We start from the raw sequence: 12,024 nt of genomic DNA, 5'->3' as shown, positions 1-12,024 counted from the left end.
ACATCCACTCAATGTGACACATCCTTTGCCTTTTAGGTTTCCATCCACATATCAACCCACTGTGATATCATACCAATATAACAGCAAGGAGATATCAGTGATAACAGCAAAAATCTTTATAGTGTCCAAAAAGCACAGCTCCTCCGTTAAGAATAGTAATTATCTAATTACTGATAACTTTACAGTTTTTTAAAGTTATTAACAAGAAAGGAAAAAGAAAAACCCTTCTAAAAACTCTCTCACAGGCACACCCACCAGACAAACATTCTTAAAGGTTAACTCACCCACAATACTTTTCGTATTGGTAACTTGTTCATTGACACCAGATTGTTGAGGAATAATAAAAAAAATGTCTAAACACTGAAATGGATGAATAGACTGTTTCTCATCAAAGTTTACTGGAATGAGCGGGGAAAGGGAGTTAGTTAGATTTTATCTGCTGAGGACATGCTCCAGTAAAAATACAGTATTAATATAAGAAGCTGTTTGTGAGAAAAAACAAAAGGCATGAAAATACAAAGAAATAAAAAATAAATCTTGTCACTTACCCCTTGTGATATGTGGTATCTATACATTCAGATATGGACGGATATAACTAAGATAAATATAGATATGCCGGCTTTGTTTGCCCGGGTTTTAAAATATCCGTCTCTGAGATTTCTTGTTTTTTTTTAAATGACTGAACAGCAACATCTCTTTCCAGAAACAGTGTACCCATTACTCTGGATAATCCACAGAGCTCACTGTGAACACTTTAACAACTACTTTCTACCGAAGAAATAGTCCCAGAGAAAGCAGTTGGCAGTGTGTTGTGTGGATTATCCAGACTAACAGGGATTCTGGGAAGACACGTTGCAGTGAATTCTTTAGATGTAATTATTTCAGTATGTTTTTTTATTTTTATTTGAGTGAACCAATCCTTTAAGGGCAACATTTACACAAACCAAGTTTCAAACCCAATTTAATGCAGCTTTAAATATCAAGTTCAAAAGTTGAAATGCTCTTCTTTTGCTCTGTTGCAGGGCAATAATATTCAGCTCATGAGGAAGCAGTTGATGTTAGCTAAGGGGGACAGTTGCCATGCTGACATGCGGCGTAGTTCAGCACCTCCTAGACAGCCTGCGGGGCATCAAACCACCTCTGCTGGGGTGACCTCGCTTGCCACCATACGGTGCCATGCTGCTGTGACCCCACCTGTCTGTTCGATCTCCGGTCAGGACCTGACGCAGGTAGAAATAAATCTCAGCAAATCATTAGCCAATCCAAATGGTCTCAGATGCTTTTTTGATACAAAAACTAGTTTTATCACTGAGTACACAGAGCACTTTTCACTTCTAATGGGATTAGCGGGATATTTTGTCATCTCACGAGGGGGGTGCCACTCACACACTGCTCTACTTAAGACAGGCATCCCAGTGACTTGCTAATGGCGTCATCTCCGCCTATGTGAATTTAAAAACTCCCTGAATGAGCATATTGTTTGCTGCAGGGTACATTTGTTTGATGAGTCTAATTCCTTGTCATCCCATGTCTAAAGAAACAAAGGTGTAACGCTCGGCTGCTGAGGATCAGCGAGCGTGTGTGATGGTGTACATAAGCCCATCTCTCCCAATCCCACACAGGATCCTAATCCTAGAAGATCAAGTGTAACCGGGCTGGCAGTGTGACTGAGCGGGAGCCGGCGTGATGCTTTCGGTTATGTTGACTCACACCGTGATCACTCCTGCCTCACAACAACCACAATATGTCATGCTTCTGTAACCTTTTGTTGCTTTCGGCACAATCTGCATTTTTCGTCATCATCAACTTCTGTATTGTTTTTTGACTTATTTTTCACCAATGAGATTTTGACTAATAGCAGATTTAAAAAAAAAACCCACTTCTGAAGTCTAAACAGATGTTTATGCAGAAAGGGAAAATAACATGTCAGGTTTGTGTGCAACCATGCATGGCTATTACAGTAAACATCTGTGTGAAGGCTTTGCATGCAATAGTGCTCCATATATGCTAAACATAGACCAAACTGTTTATTACAGTGCTGTGAGAAATCAATCAAAGCTGAGTAGGCAGTAACATTAACTGAGCACAGGCAGGAGCAAGAGAGCATTAACATGAGCCTATTTTTAAATCAGGTAATGTGAGTAATGTTGTTTTTTTTTTCTGTATTAACCGTGAAGGTTTCATTTCAATGCCACATGCTCTTATTTAACAAACAGCGAGTTGCGTCCTCTTTTGCAAGTGAAGGACTCAAACATATCCTGTAATGTGGAACAATTTCACTGATCGTGACACATTCTTTAGAGACCACAAGAGAGTGTAAAGTCAGTCTTATTTCAGTATCTAGTATTTTTTACAAAGCAATTTTTTTTTTTTACGAATTGGTACCTATGTTCCCCTTTTTTGGTTATTATTTGGTGAAGGTGCAATTTAATGGAACCAAATTATGTAATGGTCGGCTATAGCTTTCATCAGGCACTGATTTCATGTGAAAAATTCGCTTCTTTTCACTTGACTTGTATGTACTCAGTAGGAATGGAAAATGCAGTTTTGAAATGCACTGGCATTTCGCAGGTTTTCTAGGTAACAATTCACACACTGAACTGTGCCAAAAGTTGGGTGAGCATTCCTATGGAAGCCCAGAATGCATGTTAAACGATGTTTTGACCTATCACTAGGCCCTGCAGTGGGTATCAGGCTGTGCCATCATAACTCTCCTGAGCCCTCTGACAGGCGATACCATTCTCGAACGCTGATCTAACGCACATTGAAAATGCCTTTGAATCTTACTCTCACCAAAGCAAAGTACTTATATCTTCACTGTATCCGCTTAGGCTAACCTACAGTGGCTGGCCCTACTGGCTTGATATGCAGTTTAATTTGAATGCCATGGCCCGCTCAGTTGTCCAGCCACCATCAATGATTGTCTAGTTCTACTAGTTTCACAAGTGGCTACTAAGTAGCAACTCCTCTGGTATCAGACACTTTTCCACACATGAATCATGTCCCTGGACCTGTCTTACAAAAGGGGAAAAAGCGGTTTCGATATGAAGTTGAGTGTGACCGTAAGAGTGCAGGCAAGACAACACCTCTGTTGGATGCTCTTACAGAAAAGGACTCTGCTCTCACTTTTTAGGCCAAATGTATGGATACTGAAATATATGGATTTCACCATTAAGCCTGTGTATGTGTGTGTGTGTAATTTACATCATCTTGTATTAAAACCTCCTGCTGTGTACCTGCCAGAGCACCTGTAGCAGGTCTCACTGATTATCACTGAGCCCTGGGCTGGGAACAGATCCCATGGGTGTGAATATCACAAGCGAAACGATATAATTTGATGTTGAAACATGCTGGTTAGGCAAATTCTTTCTTTTTATTAAATTTCACAGAGATTACAGTTTTGATCTTATTCACTGCGTTACGTTTCAATCTATTCACCGGTGGCAGCTTTGAAGTTGGAGAGAGATTTAAGAGAGAGCCAGGTATAGGCTAACAGGGCCCCGCTAAGCCTGTGACAAAAAGACACTGAGACGCGCTCTGTCTCTCCTGATCCACAGGGACTGGGAAAGTAGGCCAGGCTCGGTGTCAGACTGCTGCGAGGATCAGGATGCTGAAGTTGTTGACTTGTAATCAAAGTTCCTTTTCACACTTCGGATGTCAAGAATCTCACAGTGAGTGAGAGAGAGAGAGAGATTTAAAATATTCCTCACACACACACACGCACACACAGACACACACGTAGGTCATATTTTTAGAAGTGAGGCTTTCCAGCTGAACACTGCGTCACACAGTGTCATCCAGAAGCACCCAGCTTTTTAATAAATCATCTTTTCTGGTGATGGAAGTTGAACTATTCACCCGCCCCCATCAAACACACACATTCAAAGAAACATGAGAGGGAGCAGCACAGAAAATCCTATAGGAGGCCTAATAAGCATAAGACACTGATATTATAAACTCACTTGTGGGTACTACAGACTCATGAGTCACTGAGGAATATTATGGTGATGCAACTGGAGACAAAATTTCTAATTTTAGGATGTCAGCTCCAGTTAGGGGCAAGGAATATTTACAAGGGTATTAAATGCGCATGGAGGACTAATATCTGCTCAGACTGAAAGATGCATTTACTTGCGCACTGTACACATGCTCCATCATTCCAGTCTCCTCTCATCTTGTGGAAACGAGCTTGTTATACATCAAACAAACCCTACTACATAGAACAGCCACTCATCATTTCTAAGTGATCGTGCCAATAAACGGAACTCATGCCGTGGGTTAATAGACAGCCATTTAACTAATTTGCAATTAGGAAGCGTTTTGTGTGTTGACAAACTGTGTGTTAGGCTCCAGCGCGCAGATGACCCTGAGAGAGACGAGATGCACCAAAACAGCCAGGAGACACTGAGGCTCGTCACGTGTCGTTTGTCCCTCCCGGAGTCCTGCCTGACTCCATCGCGAGTTATAATCAGACGGCGAATCACGGGAGCAGCCCACGATGCAGACGCGCGCCATGCAAGCGCACACCCAGTCCGGCGGTGCCTGGGATTGGGTGGAGGGAGTGGTGGCTGCGGACGGAGTCACAGGATTGGTAGAGTTCAGCGCCAAACTTGTTGACTCATATCTGAGCAGCGCCTCTCCATCCTTCACGGCGCGGAGCTGTCCAGGGCCAGTGGTGCTGAAACTGCCAGCTTCCGACGCGCCGTTGGAATAATTCCGTCTTTTTTCCCCCCCCCGGTTTGATTGCTCCCACCGAGCCTTTGAAAGTTAGATGCTCTTGTGCAACACTTCCAGACGTTTGGTTTAAGCGTCACTTGACGGATATTTATCCACCGGCACCGCTCTATCCAAGAGCGCACCAAGCCTTCAACTTCTTAGCCGATCAAATAGAGGACTCTCCGAGTCGCAGCCATGGCTTTCATGGTAAAACACGTGGTGGGAGGACAGCTGAAGAACCTGACAGGCGGCCTGACGGAGGAGAAATCCGAAGGGGAGAAAACAGACGCCGCCGCGCAGGGGATGACTCAAGAGGAATTTGAACAATATCAGCAACAGTTAGAGGAGGAAAAGTAAGGCAATGATTGAAGCTTGTGATTGTGCCGTTGTAATGAAAACCTACAGTATGTATCGGGAAAGCATTGCATATTTAAACAGTGCGTTGTTGTGTGTAAACAGCAGAGCGCTCCCAGTGCGCCGCGCGCTTTTTTACGCATCAATGCAATAACACGAGCGCTCCACACACAGCTGCTCCTCTCGCCCAGGGAGCTCTCGGTCTCTTAGCTTCGGCAAATTGTGTAGCGCCGTTTTTAATTTGGGATTCCTGGAATTATTCTTCCACGGAAAAGTCTAGAGGGATTCGTGCCTGGAGCGAAACATGTTCCTACTGCTGCGCGTGCGGCTCAATAATGAATCAGACTGTGTGGTAAATAAAGTCAAACCTCTATTTGGATATTATCAGAGGGCAAACAGCCAACAGTATAAACTAATATGAATTCATTTTGGATTTGTCTTTCTTAGCCTACTCTCTAGATGTTTCCGATTCATTTATATTATAAAAATATATTGCAGACTAAAAGCTGGATCAGTTGGGTTTAGAATGGTATGGCCTCTATACTATCTCAAATTTGGTTTTTATATATATATAAATATATTTACAGCTGTGGTTCCAGCTGTGCGCCTTTTAATTAGGCTATTTTGTCATGCTTCTATCATTTAAATCTTTGCTCTGTGTCTCACCTGCAAAACTGAATTATTTAGATGTTCTCCCCCCCCAGTGTAGCCTACATATTTGTTATGGTGTTTATCTCCTGAGCCACTGGAGGACAATATAAGTTAACAGCAAGGTCATTTGGTAAACAGAGTTCACCCAGCAGACAACAACTCACAATTGATTTGTGTGATGTTTCCCTTAGAGCAGGACTCCACATCCCATATCAGATGTTTACTGCCCAGGTCATAGAATAAGTTACCATAGATTAATAATGTGGAATAAAGAATTCAGACCAGAGTTCTACAGAAAAAATGGTAAATTCTGGTTATATATTTCAGCTGTTACACAAATTGTAGGCATCTATAGCAGCACTGCCTGCTCTTTAGTGGGAGGAGCATATATCATAAAGAAAGAGTTATCCGATTGTTTCCAATCCCTGGCTCGTTTCCATCAGCACAAACACATTTGATGAACACTTTTATCCAAAGTGCCTCACAGAACCGTGTGCAGACATTTTAAGCATGAGTGGGAAGTGAAGTCCTAACTCTTGCGGCATTAACACTCAGCTCAGCCCACTGAGCTCTACAGGAGGCATGGCGAGATGCTTAACGCTCTGCCGTCATAATGTGACCTTCAGTGGAAGTGAGTTATTAGTGAGAGGTGCTAAACATGAGCATAGATCACAGAGAAGCCCATACTGCTCAGATTAAAGCAGAATCAGGTTGGGGGGTTGCTCACACTGACATGTCACATGTAGACATTTTATCACCCTCAGCACCCGGGCCACAGTGACAACCCTGGTCATCTGATGCCCTTGAGAGGGGAAGACACAAAGCTCTGCCCATTGGCTGCAAGTGAGCGCTGCACGGGCCCATGTGCCATTTGGTGTTTGGCCCGCTCATGTTAACACAAAGTGAACTCAGGCTCACACGGACAGCACCATGAATGCTGCATCTCCAGATAAAACGACCTTCCGCTGACACAATGGGTGCCAACACTTCAACTGCAAATCACGCCCGTGGTCCTCCAGTGTCCCCCCCACCCCGCCTTTAGATTATGCAGCTGATTTGATCCTTCTAGGCGTACAATGCAACCTCTGCCACTGTAGCTTTGAAGAATATCATCTATGGTGTTTATTTTGTTATAAGCACCTACTGTATTTCACTGACTGTATAATGTGGTCTTTTGTCACTGTATGCATGCTTTATTTGGCCTTAGGTCATACAAGCAAGTTTGTTAAGCATTATGTCATGTTGTTGACTCATGATGTTCGAGGCATTTCGGAAAATTTAGCAATTTACAAGGGACAATTATGAACTTCACTGAAGCCATAAATATTCCAGTGGTGTTGAGTGGAGAGAGCAGTGCCAGCAGCCTATTGACTGCCCTCTGCTGGAGGCATCACATACTGTAGGCTGGATTGGAGTGAGTATTAAGAGACAAATCACAACAAGCTAACAGATAAATATTGGACATCTCACACCATTAGGTTTCTCTAAGAGACGTGCAGAATTTCAGAAATGCCTCAATACCTCCCTTGTATCCAGAGGCAGACTTAAGGCAATTTTGAAGATGGTTGGAGGGTGATCTTTAATTTCTTTGATGGTTTGCCTTAAACGTAAACTGCCCATTTTTCAAAGACAGTTACGGAGCTCTTTTGAGGGTTTCCAGCTTTAAAAGTCAGGCAATTAATGTGCAGCTAGGGAGGCAGACTGCAAAGCTACCCAGCTAAAGTGAGGTAAATCCGATGGGTTGACAGTTGGGGAGTGGCAGTAAGTCTGCAGTTAGTAGGTTACCTCTAGTAGTCAACATCCCAAGAGGACTAAAATCCCTCAGGGGAGCGCTGGACTGACAGGATGCTGCATCTGGTGCTCCTAAACATAAGCAGAACATCTCTTCCTGCTTCCCCATGGCATCACTGCTGCTGCTCCACCTTCTGCTGGCTCTACTCTGCAGTTAGAGTTAAGAGGAGACATGGTAATGCTAAGACCCAAGGCCTCCAAGGTCCAGATCCAGCAGGAGCCTTATGATGCTCTTAAAGCAGAGATGCATCTGCACATGGCAATAATGAACACTGACTTTCTTCATTTTCAGATAACACGTGTGTTTTCTTTGTCATATTTGGGGGATATTCCCTCTTAAAAGCGTGGTGCTTGGAGTTAGCATTTCTATTCCAAAGCTTCCCACAGGTGAAAGCATGCACAGTTGATTAAAAAAGACATTTCCTTTGGAGTTTATCTCTAGTTTGTGTGTTGAGTGGGATTGAGAAAATTCTGCCAAAAAACTATTTTTCCTCCTTTCTTGCAGACAAGAACGAGAAGCCAATTTTGCTCAGAAGAAAGCTGAGAGAGCCACCGTTAGAAGTCATTTCCGGGAAAAGTACAGACTACCAAAGGTAAACTAATCGAGCTCTGCTTTTGCAAAGAAAAGTAACGGCTATTTCATGACACACATAAAAATGTCTCCAACAGGACCACTGCCTTTGTAAAACCCACACAGTCTTGCTGCCCAATACTGTATTTCTATAAACTACAGTGGGATTTGAACCTTTTGTTCTAAACTTCTCGTCCTTCTTTCTCCTGTCCTGTTGGGTGTGTCAACATGGACATGCATGCATGTGTGTATCTGCCTCAGAACGAGATGGATGAGACCCAGATCCAGCAGGCGGGGGACGACGTGGTGTTGCCCACAGAGCTGGCCAAGATGATCGCTGAGGACAACCAGGAGGAAACGCACAAGCAGTCGGTGCTGGGCCAGCTGTCCAACATCCAGAACGTGGACATCGACCAGCTGAAAGACAAAGCTCAGGCCACACTGGAAGACCTCAAAAAGCAGACGGAGAATTGCAGTCTCATGTGATTTGGCTCAACTCTAAGTCCCAGAAGATTAGAGTTTTACTTGTACAAATATTTTTCAGAGGCAAAGCTGCTCTGGAGGTAGAAATATTTTTATTGCTTGAGTGGAATGTCAGTTGGCAGAGTCACATAATAACAGTTTTCCTAGCTGTGCAAAGTTAGACAGAAGCCCTGCAGAAAAGAAAGTAAAAGATGAGGAAGCTGATATTATGAAATATGGGGCTTGTCTTACTAACTGGAAAAAAGGAATTCTAGCCACAGTGTCATCTAGGTGGTCTAGTTTTGTTAGCGTTCCTTTTGACCTTCAGATATCCTAAAAGTCATGTCATTCATATTTTTATTGAAATGAGCTAACTTGCACTCTGAAAGACTGTGGTTCTCTGGCTCCTCCCATTGAGATTTAACCAATGAGATTATTTCTGCCTTTAGAGCAATTCCTCCCCTGAGAAATATTTGTCTATTAAATCCTTTACTCCTTTCATTCCCCAACCTCCTGCACTCTCTGTACCTCATGTGACCAGTGATAGCACAATATGATTCTTCAGCAGAGGTCTCAGGTGTGTGTGTGCAGGTTTTCATTGCTTCCAAACACGCAGCAGATGATTTCACTGATGAACACGTGCACCTTGAACGAGATAGGATCGCTGAGATCAGCTGCTTGGTTGGAATGAAAACACACATGCACAAGGCTGACACTGGCTCATGTGAGGAGGCCATATGTGTGTTATGTTGAATTTGGGAAATTTGGTAATCTAGTTTAGGAAAAATAAAATGAAGGATCTATTTGTGGGGTTGTTCATATTCCACGTTCAAAAGCACAAAATCTTAGAAAAGGGAAATATTCATTTAGAGCAACAAATGAGGCTGATTTTTGTCATAAGTAGCTTACTGGTGTTGGCCCCCTGGTGCCCTGATGAAAGCTCCCTGTGAGCTGCATTAATCTTAGTTCTAATCTTTTCCTCGATATATCATTATAAAGGCTTTTTTTAATAGCTTTTTCCATACTTCAGTGTGCCTTGGACGTCCGTACAAGGTTGTCTTCTCTAGAGCTCCAACATCTGTTAGCTACTTTTTACGAAGACAGGCCTCCTTGTTTGTTTGTTTCTGCAGGAGATTTCTTACTTTTAGTTTGATTAAAAGCAACAAATGATTTGTGAGCAGGCGGGAATTATGTCTTACTTAAAGGCAGGATGGATTTGCTGCCTTTTGTCTGTTTTAAGAATTTGCAGTTAAGTGTGTGCAGTTACTGCGCTCCCAAATTTAACCTAGCGTCAATATCAACTACATAGGGAGCAAATTTGTGTTTGTGCTGCATCGTGCTGAGGTTAAAAAAGAAAAGCTGCTCAGATGAGAGAAATGCAAATGCTTTAGAAGTTGTATGCCAAAGCCTTTGTTGAAAATACTTTGACCAACATAAAGGAAATGGCACAATTATGTTGAACTGTGTAACTGCGATGTGGGCATAAATCCACAAATATTTGTGTTGTATAAGATGTAAATGTGTCTGCTGTTGACCTATACTGTCGACAGCGGGTCGTTCTTCACTCTGTTTTCATCAACTTGCTGCGTCGTTGCTGCGTGTTGTCGACCGTCACATGACCTTTGACCCGTCCTCCATCTCATTGACCCCTGCGTCTCAGTGGTGCTGTTTTGTGCTGGTGAATTTGTGTCGTTTAGTCGACGTGATATGTCAAGTGGTGTCTTTGTAAAAACCTCGTCCTGTGGCAGAGAGTGCTGGTTATAGTGTTACACAGCACACAGTCAGTGTGGGCTTACTGCATAACTCGGTATTCTGTCGATGTTGTTTTCTAGCCAAGCGTAAGTGAAGGTGTGGGCGAATCAAAAGGGGATGTTGTTGATGTTGTGTTACATCCATATGCGCTACATTTTTGCCGTGTTTAATTTTATGTAGCCGAGGGTGATGTCAGCTTTGATCTCATATCTGTCCCCACTTTGACTCCTGTGATGGTTCTGCTGCCAAAACATGTTTTTCTTTTGGTACTTTATGATTAGAAAAGTTTTCATTTTACATGTGCACATTTTATTTTCGAGGAAATGTGGGCAAAAATATACTGACTGTTTTCTCTAAGATGAGTGGTAATTTCCTTGCTGTAGGCGCCACACTGCCGCTGAATGAAAACTGAGGCAACACATCATCAGTACAGTGGTTATTGTCATGTGATAGATGAACAGTATATTTGTAACATTTCAATAATATAAAGCAGAGGAAACGTTGCAATAAGTCCTTTTATAATAGAGCTACTAGAATCTGTCATATCCGATCATGAGACAATATTAATGGGTGGAACAGAAGCCATAAAGCAAACTGTTTGCTTTGTATGAGTGTGTGTGACTTAATTCAATAACTAAATAATAATAATAATAATAATAATAATAATAATAATATACAAACGTATTTTTTGTGTTGTCATCCTGTGGAACTGATTTTTCAGGAAATGGCTGCCATGACACGCAGTTTCTTCTCGTTCTTTGGCTGTTTCTTTGTTTCACAGTGTCTCTATCATTCTGTCTCTGAAAGTATTTCAGTGATTTTTTGAGTTCTAGCTGCAATAAACTGATTTTTAGGATAATGGACTTCATTTCTGTTTTGTGTGATTTACTGTACAGTATGCGGTGATTTGTCAGTACTCATTTTTGCAGCAACCGGAACACCAGGTGGAGACAAAAATACACTCACAACTACAGAAGCATCCAAGAGGGAGGCTGCAGACAGAGGCTGATTATAATTATAACTGACATGTCAGTAATGGGGTGTTGTGGCCAGTTACTATTAAAAGATAAATGATACAATTAAGCATTTCATATGGAGGAAACCATCCTCATCCTGTGGCAACGGTGCAGTGATAGAACAAGTCCAGTAATCCATATATACCAGTGTGTACTAAAAGCCTAGATAAAAATAAATATTCATGCAGGTTTGTATGTACACTCAGAGGCCACTTTATTAGGTGCAATGTGTTCATTCAATTATATGTTTTAGCTGTAACATAGTCAGTGATGGTGTTGTGCTGGACTGCATTACACTGAGAGGTGTTTCTAGTAGCTGTAGTCCAGTACAACACCACCTTTAACTATGACCTCAATAATAAACATGTCATTGAATTGACATATTTCAGACAATGTCAACATAAACTGAACGTTATAAACTTTGTAAGGGTAGAATTTATGGCAGAGCTGTTGTATTGAATTACAGTAGATTGTGCAGGTGTACCTAATACAGTGGCCACTGAGTGAATATATGTATGTACTGTATGTAGGTGGATATATAGAAGATAACACAGCACGGCCCTATAAAAACACTACTTTGTGACACTTATAATGTATAGACTCAGACAACCACTTTGTGGTTATTTTAGAAGCTGTCATTTGTGGTGTTGTATTGGACTGCATTACACATTCTGGTGTTTCTGTTGTCCACCTGGTGTACATACAGTACAT

At 42.1% G+C, this 12,024-nt stretch overlaps 1 protein-coding gene across 1 annotated transcript; it reads left to right on the top strand.

The window, feature by feature from the left end:
* Window positions 1-4,454: 4,454 nt before the first annotated feature.
* cplx3b (complexin 3b) lies at window positions 4,455-11,165 on the top strand. The gene is made up of 3 exons (XM_044203604.1): window positions 4,455-5,069; window positions 8,018-8,105; window positions 8,345-11,165. The coding sequence occupies exons 1-3, from the start codon at window positions 4,912-4,914 to the stop codon at window positions 8,567-8,569; spliced, it is 471 nt and encodes a 156-aa protein (XP_044059539.1). The 5' UTR covers window positions 4,455-4,911; the 3' UTR covers window positions 8,570-11,165.
* The last annotated feature ends 859 nt before the right edge of the window (window positions 11,166-12,024 follow it).

Source organism: Siniperca chuatsi, linkage group LG1 (assembly GCF_020085105.1).
Source record: "Siniperca chuatsi isolate FFG_IHB_CAS linkage group LG1, ASM2008510v1, whole genome shotgun sequence".
Taxonomy (NCBI): domain Eukaryota; kingdom Metazoa; phylum Chordata; class Actinopteri; order Centrarchiformes; family Sinipercidae; genus Siniperca; species Siniperca chuatsi.
This window is presented reverse-complemented; position numbering and strand designations above follow the sequence as displayed.